Here is a 21,652-nt window from a genome sequence, read left to right on the forward strand (position 1 = left end):
TATTAAGCGTTCTTTTAAAAACTCCAGCTCCTGAAGTTTTCGGGAAGTTTTCATTGAAAATAAATGTACATTTCTCATCTTCATGGTTGTGGTGCAACACCTGGAGGGAAAAAAAAGCCTTAAAAAAACCTCAAAAAACCAGAAGTCAAATTAAAAGACCGTAACACTTATTATTTTTTAAACCTCTCTTGATTTTGGAATGCTTGGGCTTGGCACTATGGGCTCCCCCCAGCCAGGGGAGTTGACCCGAGGTCTCCCGGGTCTCAGGAAGTGGGGGTGCCAGGCACGAAAGGATCTCCTGGGCACAAACGGGGGCCCTCGGCTTGCCGGGGGCTGGGCAACACTTGGCGAGAAGGTGGTTCTATGGCAGCAGGGCCGGCGGGACCGCGGGCGGAGAGGGATCGGCGACAACCAGGCTGGGGGCAGGGCCAACCCGAGCGCCCCGGGCGGCTCCCCCGCCCTACGGACCCGGCAAAACCCTCCCTGCGGGAGCCAGCCCCGCCCCCGGCGGTCGCCGCAGGAGGACACGGAGCAGGCCAGGGCTCCTCCCCTTTGATCGCCGCGCGGCCGCGCAGCACAGCGATCGGCGGGAGCGCCGCCCGCCTGGGGATAGGGGCGGGGATAGAACGCGGCACGCGGGCGCCGTGCGTGCCGGCCGCGCGGTGATTGGCGGAGCCGGGCGGGGGGCGGGGAGCGGGGGCGGCGCTGGCGGGAGATTGCAGCATGGCGGCGGCGGCGCCTGTCTCCGCGGGGGAGTCGCTGTGGCCGGAGGGCTCGGGCGCCGAGGGCGGGTTCGTGCGCGCGGTGCTGGCGCTGCCCGACAAGCCCGACACCACCGTGCGCTTCTTCGAGCGCGGCGAGCACTACACGGTGCACGGCGGGGACGCGCTGCTGGCCGCCCGCGAGCTCTTCCGCACCCGCGGCGTCATCCGGCTGCTGGCGGGGGGCCCAGGTACTGGCGGGGTCCGGCGGCGGGGGCCCGGCAGGGCGGCGGTGCGCGGGTCGGGTCGGCAGCCGGCCGGGGGGTAATCTCGGCTTGGGCCAAGGGCCGGGGCGCAGCCGGGTGGGCGGCCCTGTGCTTGGGGACGCTGGGGTCTCGTGTGTGACTGTAGCTGTAGGTTAGGGTGTGCTGGGCTCAGCAGTAGAGTCTCCCCATGTGGGCGCTGCTCACAGGGTAACTGTGAAAGGACGTGGGGTGGGTGTCCTGCCTAAAGCTTGCCCCCAGCTCAGTCCTGGGCTGTTCTCTGCTGGCCGCACAACTTCTACATACCCACTTGTTACCCGTATGTTGTTACTGTAGCCCTTTGCGTCCCTCCGGCGCCTCGCTGATTACGCGAACGTGCCCCTCTTCTCGTCTGGCGTGGGTTTGTTTCTGGCTCTTAAATGCGCTCCAGAGCCTTCTGATTAGCTGCCAAGGCCCCAGATTTGAACGCGCCTGTTGCTGGTGCATAGGATTCTGGGTCATGGTTGGCATTTGAGGGACTCACTGTAAGAGAGTGAGCAGAAAGTGTGACCTCAGTTATGGATGCATTTTTAACTATTTAGGAAGCTTCAGCAGGTCCACAAATTTTTGCTGTGTCAGTATTGGGGACTAAACAATCATTACAACAGTGAGGATTTGTTAGTTAGCATTATACAGTACTGTAATCATCGGATCACTCTATTTAACTGCATGTTGCCCTATTGCAGAGTAAGCTTCTTTACTGTATCTGCCATATGTTGTTTCTGGTGAATTTATTAAATTGAGTGAAATCTCAGATTACACATTTAGCAAACCACCTATGCAGTGACTCCCATTTAAAAGTACAACCGAGAAATACAGGACTGGATAGATTAGTTGGAGAAGTGAGAGCAATGTGTTGGGGGCTGCCACCTGGGCTGGCTCTAAGCAAGAAATGTATTGATGTTTTGGGTTCAGGAATGAAAATCTCTTGTATGGTTGCTTAAGGGGATAAGACTTGTGGTTTAATTATGTTCAGTTAGGTTTAAAACACTTCTGAAAGATCTTGTGGGCCATGGTTCCAAACCTGTATTCATATTAGACACACACGTTGACATTTGTCATAAATATAAAGGGAAGGGTAAACCCCTTTGAAATCCCTCCTGGCCAGGGGAAAGCTCCTCTCACCTGTAAAGGGTTAAGAAGCTAAAGGTAACCTCGCTCTCACCTGACCAGAATGACCAATGAGGAGGAGACAAGATACTTTCAAAAGCTGGGAGGAGGGAGAGAAACAAAGAGTCTGTGTGTCTGTCTATAGTCTTGTCTTTGTCGGGGATAGACCAGGAATGGAGTCTTAGAACTTTTAGTAAGTAATCTAGCTAGGTACATGTTAGATTATGATTTCTTTAAATGGCTGAGAAAAGAACTGTGCTGAATAGAATAACTATTTCTGTCTGTGTATCTTTTTTGTAACTAAAGGTTTTGCCTAGAGGGGTTCTCTATGTTTTTGAATCTAATTACCCTGTAAGGTATCTACCATCGTGATTTTACAGAGGGGATTTCTTTATTTCTGTTTACTACTATTTTTATTAAAAGTCTTCTTGTAAGAAAACTGAATGCTTTTTCATTGTTCTCAGATCCAAGGGTTTGGGTCTGTGGTCACCTATGCAAATTGGTGAGGCTTTTTATCCAACATTTCCCAGGAAAGGGGGGGTGCAAGTGTTGGGAGGATTGTTCATTGTTCTTAAAATCCAAGGGTCTGGGTCTGTAGTCACCTAGGCAAATTGGTGAGGCTTTTTACCAAACCTTGTCCAGGAAGTGGGGTGTAAGGTTTTGGGAAGTATTTTGGGGGGAAAGACACTTCCAAACAGCTCTTCCCCACTAACCAGTATTAGTTTGGTGGTGGTAGTGACCAATCCAAGGACAAAGGGTGGAATATTTTATACCTTGGGGAAGTTTTGACCTAAGCTGGTAAAGATAAGCTTAGGAGGTTTTTCATGCAGGTCCCCACATCTATACCCTAGAGTTCAGAGTGGGGGAGGAACCTTGACAACATTTAAAAGTCTAAGCACTTGTTTTAGACCAATAAGTGGTTATTTATAGGTCTCAAGTATCAGGGGGTAGCCCTGTTAGTCTGTATCCACAAAAACAACAAGGAGTCCGATGGCACCTTACAGATTAACAGATTTATTTGGGCATAAGCTTTCGTGGGCTAGAACCCGCTTCATCGGATGTATTTATAGGTCTCTGAGTTGCTGTAACTTGTGCTCACTGGGTATTTCCCCAGTGGACCGCGGGTCAGCTAGGAATAGCCAGAGTATGACACGCTCCCCCTAGCCTTGCACCCAGGGTTGTGGGAAGGGAGATGTTGAAACTTGTTGCGCTGGCTCTACGCATGCTTGGAATTTCCCTAATCTTAGGTATTTGTGGGTGGTTCCAGTTCCCCTAGGTCTGCAAAGTAAGTGTAATGGGACAGACTTTCCCCTAAATTATTATGTGGCACCTGACCTGTTTGAAATAAAATGTTTGGCTCCAAGCTTAGAAGGTTGGATACCACTGCTTTAGGTGTTTAACTTTAGATACCCAAGCAAGAAAACTTTGTCCTAAATTCATGTAAGCACTCCTCTTTGCCTTTCCCATAATCCTAGGGTGATAGGACACTTGGAATTAAATCGTTCCTAATCTGTCCAGCCAATTGTGTAGTGCAGTGTTACACCATGATTGGCAATATTTTTAATGTCCCTCCCCCCCCAAATTGTAATAACTAACCAACATGCTCTGAGGCATAGTGCAGTCCAGGTACTGTTGTCTCTAGTGGCTGTAACTGTGAATTCCCGTTTGTGAATTGCATTAGGCTGTTTGCCAAGTAATGCCTTTCAGCAATGAATTTAGCATGTTAATTATATAGTGCATATTTTTTTTTCCGTTTCCTCACTGTGTAACTTATATTGTGAGCATCTAGATAAGCCCAAAGAGAATGATATCCAGAAAAATACTGCAATGTGAGAGGCAAACTTAGGCCATGTCTACACTGACAGTTTTTTTTACTGAAAGTTTGGTTGATGATCAAAAATGTGCTAAAAGAAAATCATTGTTGAATGTTCACACTGTCTTCCTCTGTCAGCAGAGCGCATCCACACTTGGGGCAGTAGCATCAACAGTGAGAGTAATGCACTATGGGTAGCTATCCCACAGTTCAGTTGTCCGCCTTCTGCCGCTAGGTCTTGTGGAAAGGCGGAGTGGATCGCAGCACATCATGAGTCTGGGCTCAGTGTCCCATGATGCACTGCTTTCCATCCCAGCATTCCATGTGCTTCTGTCTTTGGCTCAAGGCATTTTTCAGTGTTGCTTGTTTTCTGCTCGCTCTGCCACCTGTCTGAAAGAATGGATCCTGCACTGCTATCAGATGCTCTTCTAGCTGTCAGAAGCACATTGCGAATGGCAGTGCAGTTAATCGTGAAGTTCCAATCTGAGCAGGATTCACGGTTGCCTGACCTGCTGTGTGCCATGAATAGAAGCAATACACATAACTTTTGGCATTCACGGAAACACTGAACACGTGGACTGTCGCTTTTGGGCATGGGAACCCAGCACTGAGTGGCGGGATGGCATCGTTATGCAAGTCTGGGATGACTGCAGAACTTTTGGGTGAGGAAAGTCACCTTCCTGGAACTGTGTGCTGAGTTCGCCCCAGCCCTGTGGCGCAGGGATACCCAAATGAGAGCTGCTCTCAGTGGAGAAGCGCATGGTGATCAGTGTGTGGAAGCTAGCGACTCCAGATTGCTACCAGTTGTTTGCAAATCAATTTGGAGTTGGGCAGTCAACCGTTGGGGCTGCGTTAACAGGAGTGTGCAAGGCCATTAATTGCATCCTGCTATGAAAGACCGTGACTCTTGGCATGTGAAATAGCAGATGGCTTTCCCTAATTGTGGAGGAGCAATAGATGGTGCACACTTTCCAGTTTTGGTGTTGGATCATATTAAAGAAGTTCTGTATTAAAATCACAAATGAGTTTGATTCCCCATAGTTTAAATTCCAGGGTATTATTAATTAAGAGGTCTCTTGGTTTTTGGTACTGTTTCTCTCCTTCTGTGTGAAACTTTCAAGCTGCTAGTTGCCTTAGTACATTTTAAGACAGAGTCTGTTCTCAAAGCAATTCACACAGAGAGAGACTCAAAGCAATACTCTGTAACAACAGAAACAGCACCCAGAGACTCCCTGCCCTTTTGTTGTATTAACAATTGTGATTAAAATAGAGATAGAGGATGTATGTGGATAATAACTGAATGATCAGGGAGGTGCCAGCCTAAGAATCTAGTGTCCATCGGCTGAAGAAGGCGTCAAGTGAAAATAATGAGAGGACCCCCCGGAGGGCAGACTGGAATCCACCCAACAGCCTCAAGAATGGGAGAACCAAAGAACAAGATAACATCTGGCAGCATGGAGCCGTCAGGAACGTGCTATCTGCTGATTGATTCAGCAACAGCATGATGAAGCAATTCCCATAGACTGGCATAGGAAGAAATTCCTATAAAAATGGACTCTAGAAAGCAAGAACTTTGGGGTCTGATTCTGCAAACCAACTTCCAGGAGCATCAGATGAGCATCTGACAAGGCCTTGCTCCCTCCTCACGTCCAGGTCACCTGGCCAATGGCTTGGCATGAGCAACTCTAAGGCTGGTAACTATGATAACAACCTTGCAGAACCTGTGTGTGTGTATTTGTATGAATGAATGTGTGAATAAATATGAGACTGAATGGAATGTTATAGCTATAACTGCTTACTATGATTCTTTCTGTATTCACAATACATGTGGTATTTTGCCTTTTCCTCTTTAATAATATCCTGCTGGTTTTTAATTTATTGGTATAACATTGGCACCATACAACCTTGTGACGGAGTACATCAATAGTAAGGGGTACTTCTCCGTGGTGTTGCAGGCACTTGTGGATCACTGTGGGCATTTCACTAACCTCGATACGGGGTGGTCTGGAAAGGTGCATGATGCATGTATCTTTGGGAGCACCAGCCTGTACAGAAAGTAGCAAAATGGGGCTTTCTTTCCAGACAAGAAGATTACAGTAGATGTTGAAATGCCCATAGTGATTCTGGGAGACCTGGCATACCCCTTAATGCCATGGCTCATGAAGCCTTACATGGGAAACCTAAATAGCAATAAGGAGCGATTCAACAATAGGTTCAGTAGCTGCAGGATGACCCTGGAATGCGTATTTGGCAGATTAAAGGCATGCTGGCGATGCCTTTATGGCAAGTTAGACCTCAATGAGGATAATATTTCCACGATCGTAGTTGCGTGTTGCACGTTGCCCAATATTTGTGATGGTAAGGGGAAAAAGTTTGCTCAAGGGTGGACTGCTGCTTTTGAGCAGCCAGATACTAGGGCTGTTAGAAGGGCTCACAACAGGAGACAGTTCAAATCAGGAAGGCTTTGAGGCAACACTTCGAAGATGAGAATCAGTAATGTATGTTGCTATGCTCTGGACTACAATGCTTAATGAAATCAAGTTTTGCAAGGAGGAACTTGTGATTTTTTTGTGGCCTATGATTCAATATAAACTAATGATTTAACTGCTTGCTTGCTTGCTTGTTGCTGCCATGTATTATCACAATTTGCAGGAAACAGAGTTCATATTAAAAAAAAGCCCTTCGCTTTTCTTGTACAAAAAAATACAGCACCACCCGCACCCACGCCCACAATTGCTGTGGGGAGAGGAGGTATCAGAGGAGGGCCGACTTTCAGAGCTGTGCATAAGTCCAGCTGTCATTTGAAAAGATGTCTGGGGGGTGGAGTGAGCGGGAAAGCAAGAAGTCCTAGACAACGGAAAGGAATTCACGGGTGGAGTTTGGGGAAGTCATGGGAAAGAGTTCTGAATATGCTGGTGGGGAGGACAGACAGGCATCTGCTCAGTTTGGAGCATTATGAAGGATGGTAGCATCTTGGTTTGTTTCTCCATAACTTTTATCATCCTCTCTATTGCATCCCTGTTGTAAGCCTCATATTCTTTTCTGTCCTGCTTTTTGTTCTGTTTTTGCTTTTGTCCTCTTTTCTGTCCTCCACTGCCTGTGTTCCCTGTTTTTTGCATCTGAGCATTGCATGACCTCCTGGAATGTCTCTTCTTTGCTCCATCTTGGGTGCTTTCTTATCTGTTGGAGGTGCTCTGCTGGTGTGTACAGGGTGCCTTCGAAGGCCACATCTGCAGAAGCACAAAGAACAATACACAGAAGCATGATTAAGTACATGCAGAGGATTGAAACAGTACAGTAAAATACACCTCTACTAACACACAAATCACTTCCTCACTGACCAGCATGGTGAGTTTATCCCAGGAGGAGGTACGTTCTACATCAAGAGAAAATCAATATGAAAGGGTCGCAGTGCAGTTGACTAGGGACAATATTCTAAATTTTGCACCCTTTTCCACAGATGGGGGTCATTGTAGCAGATATCTCACTCCTGAGAGTGAGCAAGCGTGCATCTACTACACACTTGCAGATTCCGTCCCAGTCCCTATGCCGTTTGCCTGTGTGCTGCTTTGGTCCCTGCAAGTGTTTGCAGAATGGCGTGGGAAAGTTTCCTTCAATGGGGGAAGGAACACAGAAGCTCTGCCAAGGAACCTTTGGCAGAGGATTGGCGAGTACATCCAGAAAAGTTTCCTAGAGATCTCTGGAGGATTCCCATGAAATCTCAGTGTGCATCAGCACCTTGTTCTGCCATACTGCTTAGCTGCACAGGGGAATGTCCAGCACACAGAAATACAGCCAGCCTTATACATTTCTATGCCATCAACCCACCTCTGCACTTCACAAAGCAAAACCAATTACCAGGGGTCTCCTCTCATCCATGGGGCTACTGGTGGTGGAGGTGGGGTCGCCGCTGAAGATAGCATCCAACTCCCTATAAAAATGGCAGGTCTGGGGCTCAGCGCCGGAGCGGTGTTTTGCTTCCCTCGCCTTCTGGTACATGTGCCTCAGCTCCTTGGTCATTGCTCTACATTGTAGCATGTCCCAATCATAGCTCTTTTTTGCCCAAGCTTCATGAAATCTGCCAATGGGTATTGAAATTCCTATGGCTGGAGCGCAGTTGGGACTGCACAGCTGCCTCTCCCCAGATCCAGCAGCTCCGCAGTGGTCCAAGTGGGAGAGCGTCTGCTGTGTGGAACAAGGTCAGTTGGGAAGATGTGATGTGAGCTCTCCAGGCCGAGCGAACAGCATGTTGAATTTCAAAAATTCCCGGGGCTTTAAAGGAGAGGAGGGGTGGACAGTTGCTTGCCTGGCTGTAGGGCAGCAGTGTTGGAACCGCTGACCAGAGCGGTTGGGATGGGCATTGTGGGACAACCTCTCGAGGCCAATTACAGCAATAAAATAGTGTGGTGTCTATACAGGCACTTTGGTGTCAAAACTTTTGTGTAAAAAGCCCTGTGACTCTCTTTGAGGTGGTTCTATTTTGTTGCTGACAGTGACATTGCAGTGTGTAAACCTCTACTGTTTCATTGCCAAAAGCTGCCTTTTGCCGACAAAACTGTGCATTGTAGACCAGGCCTTAGTATAAAGAAAAGGAGTACTTGTGGCACCTTAGAGACTAACCAATTTATTTGAGCATAAGCTTTTGTGAGCTACAGCTCACTTCATCGTATTGTGCTTGATCAGGAATTGCTTTAAATACAGTAACTCCTCATTTAAAGTCGTCCCGGTTAACATTGTTTCGTTGTTACGTTACTGATCGATTAGGGAACATGCTCATTTAAAGTTGTGCAATGCTCCACTATTATGTTGTTTGGCTGCCTGCTTTCTCCGCAGCTGGCAGCCTCCCTACGCGCCCCGCCCCCCGCCCCAGTGCCTCCTACCCACCGGCAGATCCCGTGGATCAGCGCCTTCCCATTCCTCCCCTGCCTACGGCCCGTAGCAGTCAGCTGGCTTGCGGCATTGAGGAGAAAGGGGCGAGGCTGGAGGAGCAAGAACTTGGTGCGCAGGCTCCCCCTGCCTCCTGAACACCGCAAATCAGCTGATTGCCCTTGGCAGGAGGGAGGGGGGAGGAGCGAGGACGCGGCATGCGGAGTAAAGGTGGGGGGAAAGAAGAGGCGGGTTAAGGGTATGGGTTTGGGCGAAGGGGTGGAGTGGCCGGGCCGAGGTTTGAGTCCTCCGCCCCTGGTGCTTGCAGAGTAGGGGAAGCTGCTGCTGCGCAACGTGCTTCTCTTAGCCCACAGCACCTTCAGCCTCCTTGCCCTGCCTCATTGTCTCCAGTACCAGTGGACTGTACCTGTGCGGGGTAAAGTAGGGGCACCTCCCAACTGTGGTACTGTACGTACAATAAGTTTGTAAACACCCAGCACATGCACACTACCCCCCCACCCCAGCGATTCACTGGCCCAATGGCCCTGCTCGGGAATAGGGCTCTACACCAAGTGCTTGCGACGCCACCGGCTGCCTGCAAAGCAGCTGCGGGCGGTGCACAGCAGAGGCCCTGCCTTGCTGTCTTGCTACAGAGTAAATCATGTTTTATCTGCTCCCTCCCCTTCGCTGGAGGGAGGCAAGAACACAGGGGGCGGCAGCCCGCCCAAAGCAAGTTCCAGGAGTAGCATTCCAGCTCCTGCTTCGCTGGAGCAAGGGGGAGAAGTGGCGCAGAGATGCACAGAACCTGGCCCTGCTCCCATGAAAGTCTGTGAAATGCACAGGAGCTTCGCCATTCACTTGAAAAAAAAAAAAAAAAAAAAAAAAAAGGGGGTGGGGAGGGGAAGCAAAACAACCATCTCTAATGTGTTTTTTCGAGTTCAGCAAGAGGAGCAGCCGGACAATCCACCTTCTTCCACTCTCTGACTCCACCACCTCAACCACGCTTCATACTCGGCAATGATGATTGTAGTATTAAATTGCTTGTTTAAAATGTATCTAATGCCTTTTGTCTGGCAAAAAAAAATTTCCCTGGAACCTAACCCCCCCTATTTACATTAATTCTTATGGGGAAATTGGATTCGCTTAACATCATTTCACTTAAAGTCACATTTTTCAGGAACATCACTACAATGTTAAGTGAGGAGTTACTCTACAGTGTAATGTTACTAGTTCACATTCAGTAAAATAAATCTGAATGGCACGGTCACAATAGTGATAGTAATTTTTCCCTCAATTGTGTCAAGAGGGAAAACATTGTTCTGTAATACATGCTAAACTTTGATTTTTTTTTTTATTTGCACTGTAAAGACTTATTGAGCTTGACAGTGTATTACAAATTTTAAAGCTCATAAAGGTTCAAATCCAGAAGATATTAAACATGCATGCATGCATTTATATTCTTCCTTAGTTCCAGGTTTAAACTGAACCAAAACTTAACTCTTGAGTATCAGCTACAGTATTCAAATGTCCTAAAGTATAACTTTTATTTTGAATGAAGGTCACATGTAAAACTTCATTCACACATTCTTCATGTGCTGCAGATGGTCACCTCTTTTAACTACTTTAAAACCAGACTGAACAAAATACTAAACATCATGCTGTATGAGCAATCCTGCGTTGGCAGAGAGAGAGCTTAACAGCGTGTGTTTCCATTTCCTCTGATTCTAATGTAACTCATTTGTATGGCTATTGGTTGAGTTCTGAATGAAGAAAACAATCTAAAATCCTGCTATAGTTGTAAGATTTGTAGGATAAGTGGGTGGTATACTTATTAAAGATATAAAAGGGAGAGAAAAGCTTCCAATTTGGTGGACTTAAGAGTAAAACCAAGAATTTTGTCAGCTACACATAGTTTCCTTAGGGTAGTGGGTTTTATGGTGATGTATAGGGGGTTTTTTTTGAATTAATGTGCATGCTCTTAACTCTTTTATTTTATTTTATTTTTTATTGTGGCAGAATTCAGGTCACTATATAGCAGGAGGCCGCCCCTTGAATTAATGTGGACAACAGAGTTTTTCATGAGTTATCATTGGTAGTACTCCCCTGAAGAGAAAACTGTAGCTTGTTTCCACTCTCCTTGCTCAGAAAAACTATTGTGTAGTGCGAAAGACAAACTAGAAAATCTGAGGGTAAAACCCATATCAAGAGGGAAAAGTAGATCAATTTTATAGATTAGTGAAAATTTTTGAAATTGACTCGATTGCTTTCTGGGTCAATCAAGTTTTCTACAGAATCTGGAGCTGTTCTTAACACTTGGAAATCCGCATACTCTTTACAACGAAGTGAGATGTTTTTATTTTGGTTCTTGGAATTTGTGTGTGCTTCTTCCTTGCTTGTCAAAATAATACTGTATCCTCTAAAGGTTATTACATTTATCCTTTGCAGAGCTCTCAATTACAGAATGTATGTAAGAAAACCAATACTACATTTACCTTACAAATATTTTATTCACTTTTCCTCTTCCTGTAGGAAATCAGAAACTCGAGAGTGTTGTGCTTAGTAAAATGAACTTCGAATCTTTTCTGAGAGATTTACTTCTGGTTCGTCAGTACAGAGTTGAAATTTACAAGAACAAAGCAGGAAGTAAATCTACCAAAGAGAATGACTGGTATTTGGCATACAAGGTACAATTTTCTATCTCCATATGATTGAAGTGGAAAAAAATGCAGATGTTTACTATGCTTCTATTCATCCAGTTTCAAACTTCCTTACAGGCTTTCAGTGCCTCCAGTTGGCCACATGATTGGGGAGGGGGAGGGGAGGTATGTCCATATTTTTCCGTATGTCGCAGCATTTCCCCGCTACTCCAGGGTGGGTGGATCCTGCACTGCAGGTGTGCCATATGATGCTCTGGGGGAGCTTCAGGACAACTGACTTACTGTATAGCTGGAGGTTTAAATTCATATTTTTTTTCTGCAAGTATAGTCTTAATAGTTTGAAAAGTTAGAACCCTGTCTATTTTATGTACTGTGAGCATGCAGTATTTCATTTGTCCCTTTGTGCCTTTAAAAAAAAAAAGCATGTATATACAGCATATTATATTACTATGTTTTACAGCATCAAAAAATCACTACACTACAGGTGCCAAAATGTTTCTATCCTCACGCTCCAAAGACAACATTGTATTAATCACATTTAGGCTTTCTTTGCAACCATTAGGACAAGAAATTTTTTTAAACCAAAAGCTAAAACTGTAGAATCTGAATGTCCTGTTGTCCACAAATTACAGGCTGGGTGTTTTGACACTTCTGGATTAGAGTAACATAATTTGAGACTAGAAAGGTAGTTCAAATTAATCTTAGTTTGAATGTAGTGTTGTAGTTGTGTTGGTCCCAGGATAGTAGAGAAACAAGGTGGGTAAGGTAATGTCTTTTATTGGACCAACTTCTGTTGGTGAGATGCAAGGTTTTGAGCTTACACGGAGCCTGGAAGAGATCTAAAGAAGAGCTCTGTGTATATTCAGAAGCTTGTGGCTCTCACTAACAGAAGTTGGTCCGGGTAAAAGATATTACCTCACTCCCGTTATCTTATTTTAAAAGCAGTTTCAGATTTCAGGATAGTTTGGGAATCCAGTTGCATTGGGAATGAATTTTATTGGATACAAATTTATGTAGTTAATTATCATATTTGCTTTTATTTCTATTTCAGATGATTTTAAAGTTTGAGAAATCCTAGAACACTGATTTCTCTGAAATGCAAAAAAACCCCCAATTTGTTCTACTAACCTGGACAGTGTTTGTTCTGCAAAAGATTAGAAAAAAAATTGTAGGGCTGTTCTAAGTTTTCTTTCTCAAATAGGGTTCTCCAGGTAACCTTGCCCAGTTTGAGGAAATTCTCTTTGGCAATAATGACATGTCGACTGCCATTGGTGTTGTGGGTGTTAAGCTATATACTGCTGATGGACAAAGAATAGTTGGAGTTGGGTATGTTGACACTACGCTCAGGAAGCTGGGTGTCTGTGAGTTTCCAGATAACGATCAGTTCTCAAACCTTGAAGCTCTGCTGGTTCAAATTGGACCTAAGGAATGTGTGCTACCAGGAGGAGAGACTTCTGGAGATATGGGAAAACTGCGACACGTAAGTGGGGTGTATATGTGGACTGACTGATTTACATTTGTATTATTTGAGAATGGGAAGAAAAAGCTCTGAAATAAGTTGTGAACTAAGATTGATAAAGGCTAAGAAATGAACAGGATTAATATATTAACTTGAGGGAATTCTGGATGATATATACATCGCTTGTTGATTAAAACGTAATCAACAACAAAAGATACTGTTAATCCTTGTCTATGCTTTCGAGTTAGATCTACGCAAGGCAGCTCAAGTCAACCTAATTCTAAGTGTCTACACTAAAATGTTGCTCCTGCTGATATAATGCCCACTGTGCCAACTTAATAATTCCACCTGCACAAGAGGTGTAGTGGTTAGGTTGACATAGTTAGGTCGACGCAGTGTCTGTACAGACACTGTGTTGCTTACGTGGACTGTTGCCCCACACTGACAGTTAAATTGGTGTAAGCACTCCTGGTGGGGACATGCACCACTAACACAAGGAGTGTAGTGGGGACGTGCAAAAGTCTGTACTTCTGAGGGAATTTTGCTCCCACTCCCAAAAAATTCTGCACGTTTTATTTGTCAATAAATAAATGTGGCTCCAGCATGGCAGTCGGGAGTACAGGCACCTGGCTGCACAGAGGTGGGAGATCATCCTACAGGATCCAAGTATGGGGGAATCCATGTGTGGGGTGAGAGAGTTCTGTGTGGGGGGCAAAATGTGGATGTGGGCAGCTTGGTGGGAGGTGTGGGTGCCAGGGGGATCTGGATGCACAGGGGCTTGTTGGGAGGTTGGGGGGGGGCTTGTGGGGATGAGACTCGGTTTGGGGTGGGGGGGGTCCAAGTGTGTGAGGCTCGGTGGAAGGGTTCTGGGTGCAGGGATGTGAGGCTCGACAAGGGTATGGATATGGATGAGGGGTCCACATGCACAGGGGTTGGGCGGACAGGGGCGTAGCTCCCTGCAACGTGACCCCTCCCCTGCAACTGAGGACGGATGGGGGCAGGAAGTGGGGGGTGGGGTATGGAGCTTCCTGCAGCTGGGGAGGTTTCTGGGGGTGGGTCTGACCCAGCCTTGGCAGCTCCTTGCAGGGGAAGAGGAAGTCCTGTCCTCCTCCAGCCCAGCTGGGACTAGCAGCTCAGCCTGTTGCAGGGTAGGAGCCACAAGCCGAGGTTACCCCAGACCTGCAGTGATTGACATCTCCACCGGCTGCTCTGGGTCCCGAGAATGACGCTCCCTCACTGCTGAGGGAGGAGTGGGGGTTGCGTGACTGCTCTTTTGGCTTCCCTTTGCTTCTCTGTCAGAAAGCCATTTCTCTGTGGGGAAGCAAAGAAATCTTCAGGGGACATGAATTCTGCATGCACGCAGTGGCATAGAATTCCCCCAGGAATAAAAAGTGATTTAATTACTGCAGTGGCTGTATGGTAACGTAATTTAGGTCAACATAATTTTGTAATGTAGACATACCCTTAAAGTAAACACCTATCTTACTTCTCTCTGTATAGTCTAACAATTGAATACAGATTAACAACTTGTCTTTGAGACTACTCTCAGTAGTTCACGTTCGCTCTCTTGAGAACTGGAAATGACTTACTAAACTTATACACAACAGATCATTCAAAGAGGAGGAATCATGATTACAGACCGAAAAAAGGCTGAATTCACAACAAAAGATATTGTGCAGGATCTCAACCGCTTGCTAAAATCAAAAAAGGAAGAGCAAGTGACTAGTGCAACATTACCAGAGATAGAAAAACAGGTGAGTAACTTGTAGCTGCTGTAGATAGAGTAGCGATTGATAATACATATTTTTTTAAAAATGGAACACTGTCAGTTGTCGACTGACCACTCTGCTTTTACTGTATTCCTTTCTTCCTGACTTTGTTTGTTAATCGGACTGCAAACTCTTCAGGACACAGACTGCCTTTCTGTTTGTCCAATATCTGGCATATTTGAGCACCACCAAAATGTGAACAATACTTTTTAAATGAGATATAGCAATAGTGTATAATTTTGATTTCACTGTACTGGTGTCATGGCTTTCGTGATGCCAAATGTTTAGAGGGGAAGGTTGAAGTCTGTAAGATTCTTTTAAACCTTTCCCTGACTACTGAAACTACATCACCTTGTAGTTGATACTTTAATGGACACTTTTTAAAGGAAAACCCACTATTACTAGGGACTACTAAAGCATAAATTAAAAGTAACTTTAAATTTGCCATGGTGCATTTACATTTCTGTACATAAGGTGGTTATGGAATCCTACTCTTCTGCATGGGTTTATAAGTGGTTTTAGGTACTTATTCCTATGGTCTGAAACTTATCATAGAGACCTCTAAATTAATGCTCTCTGTTTTGGTTCCCCATGGAATAGAATCCCATTTTAAGGTCCTGATGTGACATTCAAAGCTCTTTAAGAAATTGGGCATAGCTACCTGACAGCACGTGTGCCCTCACGCTGACTTGCATAACACTTACTCTCAAGGAAACAGTCACGTTTTTATAGGAGGAAGCTTGTGATTGTAGGAGAGGGCACCTTCCCAAGAGTTGGAATTAGACTATAGAATTCTATCCCAGAAGGAATAGGAGTGACTGCAGGCCTTGTGCCTTCTTAACTAATTGAAAATCTCATTTCTATGACTTAATGTTCCTTAAATCTTTAATTACACATTTAGGTTAGTCATAGCAAATGGAATCGGCCAGCCAGTCCAGTTTCTGCATGGCTGACCTCTGCATATGTGAGAACATCCTGTGTTTTTTGTGCTGTGGCAACTGTGCAGTGACCTTTCTAGGCAAAAATCTCATGGGAGGGCCAACTTGCTTGTCACAGCTAGGCACCATAGACTATAATGCAGGTTAGGAATGGTAAGGATGGTAAGGAGTAAAATTCTGCATGGGTTACTTAATTTGTTTGTGACTTTTTGCAATAGGTCACAAGTGGGAGAGGTGGTGGTCTCATGTTCCATTAATGGCTTCTTCAACTTTATGGCATCTACGTGATGGGTCTTGGGGTCCCCAGCCCTAAGAGTCACCTTGTTACCCTCCTGCCTCTTTACATAGCATCCATACATACAGTTCACAATAAGTTTAGTTATCAGTGTGATTCTGGCTTTCATTTAATTTTACATGACCTCATATCTGGATAAGTACCATGAAAGTGGTGTGCTAGGTGTAGTGAGTTTGTCAGGCCTCTTAAGAGTTACTGTTACAGAACAGTGAACACTTTGCCTGTTGGCACTGAAGGTTTCCTAGGGTCACCGTTCATGTGTTAGGAAAAGGTATGGTTACTTCTGCGGCTTGAACAGCCTCAAGAGAGACAGAAGGATAGTTCTTTTTGGGTGGCTCAGGGAGTAAGCATGTATGATGGTACCATGGGAGCAGCAGTAACAGCTTCTTCCATAGTACTTCAGTGAAAACAGATGCAGACTTTAAACACCTGTATAAGCATATGCAGTATTAAGCAGTTTCTCCCAAAAATATTCCATTCCCCTTTAGTCTCATTTGGATTTGAGATGGGAGCCAGGGATAGTACCTTTATCTCCTACCTAACTACTTCAAGATACTCTGCTTTCGAAAGCTGGATGCACATGCAAAGGATACTTACTTACTTGCCAATTGTTCTTCTCAAGAAGTTTAATCCTGTACTTTATTTCCTAATTTTTTTATGGTTTGTTGGCAAACAGCCATAACAAATGTAAAAATTTTTTTTGTTTCTGAATATTTTGAACATATATTTAGCGCATGCTGTATTTATATACTAAAATACTTCGTATTTTGTAATTTCTAAGGTTCCTGGTAACCAGTTCTGTGGAAATGCATGAGACACATAGGCTTTATCTTCACATCTACTGGATTTTGTAACTCAGCAGAGGTTTGATGACCCTGAGTGTAACCCAAGTTCCCAGGGCATTATGAATTCCTGTTTTAGACTAAAGTCTCATCAGATAATCAGAATTTTTGTTTGCTTTTTGATATTTTTTTTACGTTGACGTGGCTCTGAGATGCTACTTTTGGATATTGTCATTCTATAAAAGCATCTGTTGTTGTCAGAACTAGTTTGTTTTACTGTAACACACCTTTGTAACTTTAGGTTGCGATTTCATCCTTGTCGGCCGTTATCAAGTATTTAGAGCTCTTGTTGGATGAATCTAACTTTGGACAATTTGAATTGACTAGCTTTGACCTCAGTCAATATATGATACTGGATAATGCAGCTGTTCGAGCCCTTAACCTTTTCCAGGTAAGAAACAAACATGTATTTAAACTAATGAACTTGCTTCCAGTTTAATTCACAAAAGTATACACTTTGCTACTTGCAAATACAGACTACCCCAAAAATCCTTTATAGCGGTGGTGGTGCATAATTGGAGATTCTGATTTCTGGTTTCTATTTTGTGTGTTTGGCCACTCTGATGCTGTGTAATTTCCTTGAAAAAAGCAAGCAGAGTGGGGGACTTTATCTAACCCCCCCCCCCAGAAATTCCCAGCAGGCAGAGCCAGAGGGGTTCCCATCTCCAGTGTCTGCAGCTTAGTATTTTCGGTCTCATTTATTTGCATGCAGAATCCTACCTTACACGGGGAGGCTGAGGGAGGAAGGGGCTTGTCACAGTGCTCCTCTTATTGAGCAGGAAGTGATGCAAGATGCAGCTGAAAGCAGTCAGTAAACAGATTCCTCTGAAAGTTCTGCCAAAGAAACCTTGACATATTTAAATGGGCACTGTCAGCGTAGCCTTTTTAAAAACAAATGGCCGAATGTCGCTTTTGGTGTATTTGCTGACTATGCCCACAGAGAAATAGTTCAAACACTGGTGTATATACTGATTTCACCTGTTGTATTTTTTTCATACCAGATTCTGCTTAGTGCTCCTTGGCCTGAGTTACAAAGTATATGCATTTTGGGGCCCATGGAAGAAGCCCAGGGAGTAGAGTACTACTTCCCCACTCCACAAAGGAGAGACTCCTGGAGATTCCAGGGAATAAAGAACTCAGATCTGGCACCTAGGCTTGCTAGCTCAGGGAGAAAGGAGAAGTCTGAACATTTTTGCTGCCTTCTCCTGCTATACCCAAGAGTTTAGGGAGGGGAACCTCTGCTCCATTCCCTTCTCCAACTTTATGCAGGAGTTCTTGGGATTGGCACCCTCTAAACTCCTCTCCTTCCTGAGTTCCTGCCTGGGAGACTGGGACAGATGTAATTTTCTGACTAGATTCTTGGCATTGGGAGGACTCTTCCCATCTAATTTTAATCATTTGAAGATGGGCTTTTATTTAAGGGAGGTGTTGCATAGAGCAAGCTCAAAATATAGTCCTAAAAGTCCCCAGTGCAGGGGATCAAAAAGTAGCTTAGTAAAATGGCACCTTGTTTACACAATAGATCTACTGACTTTAAAATGCAAATTCGCTGAAGTGGAATGTTTCACCAAATCTATTACAGATTTCACAAAAGTCTTGTTGAAACAGGTAGGTTTCTATTGGAAACTTGCTGGTGTTCCAGAGACCCTGCTGGGGCTGGCACTCAAGGTTTCTGAGCTCCCGTTTTCAAGCCTGGGCTTCCAGGGTCCCTGCTGTGGAGCTGGGAGCTTTGATTCCTAGAATCAGGTTCCAGAGCCACAGGTTTTGGGACAGCCCCTGCCATACAGACTACACCAGGGTCAGGCATTCTCAGGGCTTCCAGCTGGCCCAGGAGATTGGAAGTGCTGGGGTCACCAGCCTGAGGCAGTCTGTATGGGGCTGCCTCTGTGCAGCAGACCCTGGGAATTGGTCCTATGACCTCCAGGCTCACAGTTTAGTGTCAGGGACCCTGGGTGACCGGAGAATCCTGGCTCAAACAGGGAGCCCATCAGCCCCAAGAGCTCCAGGGCTTATTGCAGTGGAATCCTTGTGAGTTTCATATCTAGGATTCAGTGAATGACAACATAGGGGCTTGGCTACACTTGCAAGTTAGAGCGCATTAAATCAGCCCCAAGTGCACTAACGCCTGAGGTGTCCACACAGGCAAGGCACCTAGAGCGCCTGGACTCTGCAGCTGGAGCACCCCTGGTAATCCTCCTGCACAAGAATCATAGAGCTTGTTGTGTCCTGGCTGAAATGCCGGGGTGTCAGTGTGGATGACATGTTGCATTACTGCACTGCGATTGGCCTCCGGGAACATCCCATAATCCCTTGAAGTCAAGTGGCCATTCTGGTCATTGTTTTGAACTTGGCTGCAGGCATGTGGATATCCCCTTTCAAAGCTCTGTTTCTGACAGCTGGCATGCTTATCTGCTCCGGGACACATAGCAAACCATTACTATGGAATTCTGCTGCTGCAGAGGGGTGGTGTGTGTGGGGGGCGGTCTGATGTTGATTTTCCCCCTGCTGCTGGAGCACACCATATTTTGGTCATTCCAAAATAAAATTTTGATCTCTGGCTTGCCTAAAAATTTCAGTAACTTTGCTTTAATTCCAGATTGGAACAAAAACAAATTCTGAAACAACTTCTCCCTAACCGAACACCCTGAGTTCTAGCCAGCTTTACTTGCTATATTCCTTATTTCTGTTAGCATTGCAGAGCAATATATCTTTCAGAGAACAAGATGGATTTTTTTGTCTTTTGCATCATAGTTGGTGTTAACCAAACTCCCAACTGTAGAATATTGTGACCACCCAAAACACGCAGCTTGTCATACAGATTTGCTTTTGAATTTGCAGAATGTCAGAGGAGTTGCCTCTCGTAAACCAAGCAGATTTGATTTGAAAATCACCTAGACACACTAAACAAGAATCTTGGCTATGACAGTTTTCAGATTAAAAATGTGTTTTAAATACAATTTAGCTATTTCTAAGACTTAACTTGTAAGTGATACATTAGCTATAACTTCAGAACCAGAGTAATTACAGGGTGAAAACAAAGCAGTTCAGACAGCAAAATGAAGGACTTGACTGCTTTGTTTTTTTCCTCTCTGTACTTACATCAGGGGAGCATCTTCAATCAATTTTTCATGGGATCTTTCTTTTACCCATGGTGCTCAAAGCTTTGTCCTGGTTCTCGCTGCTGTAATTAGTACAATGCAACATCTTGAGCTAGGATTGACAGGGTGTGTCTAAGTAGGTAAAATGAGCTGGAAACAGCTCTCTCCAAAGACAATGGATGTGGCTCAATAAACAGCCTATGCATTTGCTGCTTTATGGGTAAGGCACTTCCTAATCTGTCCTTGGGTTGCCAGCCTGGGAACAAAGAGGTCTGCCACATGGCACTACTGCTTGAATGTCAGGCTTTTCTCTCTTGACTAGTGTTTCATCTAAATAGAAAATCTGTTATGAAGTCTGCTCTTACATGCTTTACAATTTGAGTCAATCGCTCTGTGAGGCAGGAAGTTTCTGACTGATCGCGCAGCTGATGTCATGTAGTTCCACATGGTGCCTGAGCCATACAATTGTAATGTAGATTGGCAAGCGCAGAAAAATAAAGTTTGCTAGGAAACTTTTGAAGAGATGCAAAACCAAATATCTGTTCTACTGTCCGTCAGTTGGCTAGGTATGTATTTTTAAACAAACGCTTTAGCTATTACATACAATAGAGTAAATGTTTCATATACGTGAAGTGCCAGTGACTGTTATATAAAGTATTTTGGAGTTGGCATGACAAATTTTAAAATAGTGTTAGGTCTTGGGTCTGCTTGCACTCAGCTTGATATTTCATTGTCGTATACAGTTCTCCGATATCTTGACTGTGGCTATTGTACTCTGCCAAAATAAGATTCTCACTTTCATTTTAAACTGATATTCTACCTTGCTGAATTCCATTTCTCTCTTCTGGACACTTTCTCCATTACTATAGTGTGTCTCTCTGATAGTGAAATCAGATCTGAGACAGGATTTCCATTTGAAGCCGTTTGATTTTAATTATAGGTGAGGGTGAGAGAGAAGAGATCAAAACTACAAACCCCTCCACCCAAGCTGAGACTTGAAGGCCTTGAAGCAGATGTATCAGCTATTTTTGAGTGTTAAATGTGTCTGCGAATTTCCTGCTGGCTGAATTTTGTATAGCTCATTTAAAAATATAAAGCTGTGCGGGTGCACATGGCAGGTCTGCAGTTAATATCTAACCAAGGACTGAAGATAGTGTACTATAATCTGAACAGACCTGGTTTAAAGGTTGTAGTGTATAGTACCACAAAGTGCCGTTATTCTGCTAAATTTCATTGGGTCAGAAATGTAAAACTAGAAAACTCAAATGTTCTACCAAGCTGCAGTCATCGTTTTTTTTTGCCATACCCTCTATTTTTAAAATAATTTCTACATTTTTATTTCCAGAGTTCTGTTGAAAATGCCAACAGTACACAGTCATTGGTTGGGTTATTAAATAAGTGCAAAACTCCTCAAGGACAAAGACTGGTTAATCAGTGGATCAAACAGCCACTTACGGACAAGAACAGAATAGAAGAAAGGTAAACATACATATTGGTATGCATCTGATCACTTCACTGCAAATCCTTACACTATAGATAGGAGTCTGGTCACGCTTTTTTTTAGCAAATATATTATTTAGCCATATATTTATCAGAAACAACTGTTCAAGGTTACAGTGTTGACTTTCTATTGGAAAATAGACTAACAAGCACTTAGAGATTTCTGTAGAGGATAATGTAAATTTGTTTACAGAATGTGTTAGGTGGTGCATTATACTTGGAGCAAAGGGCTTTTTTTCTCTAATCGATTTATATCTAATAGAAGGATTAATGTATCAGGTCACAGAGTAACAGCCGTGTTA

General features: G+C 44.5%; 1 protein-coding gene across 3 annotated transcripts in view; it reads left to right on the forward strand.

Moving 5' to 3' along the window:
• The first annotated feature begins 693 nt into the window (after window positions 1–693).
• The window catches only part of MSH2 (mutS homolog 2), a 99,917-nt gene continuing 78,958 nt past the window's right edge, over window positions 694–21,652 (forward strand). For all 3 annotated transcript variants that reach the window (XR_014710886.1, XR_014710887.1, XM_084623544.1), the window contains exons 1-6: window positions 694–952; window positions 11,322–11,476; window positions 12,651–12,929; window positions 14,516–14,662; window positions 16,994–17,143; window positions 21,196–21,329. Coding sequence is in view for 1 of the 3 variants with exons in the window: in XM_084623544.1 (XP_084479670.1) it covers window positions 724–952; window positions 11,322–11,476; window positions 12,651–12,929; window positions 14,516–14,662; window positions 16,994–17,143; window positions 21,196–21,329 (1,094 nt within the window). In the remaining 2 variants the exon portion in view is untranslated. The remainder of the gene's footprint in view (window positions 953–11,321; window positions 11,477–12,650; window positions 12,930–14,515; window positions 14,663–16,993; window positions 17,144–21,195; window positions 21,330–21,652) is intronic.

The sequence above is a fragment of the Lepidochelys olivacea genome, assembly GCF_965140295.1.
Source record: "Lepidochelys olivacea isolate rLepOli2 genome assembly, chromosome: 3".
Lineage (NCBI taxonomy): Eukaryota > Metazoa > Chordata > Testudines > Cheloniidae > Lepidochelys > Lepidochelys olivacea.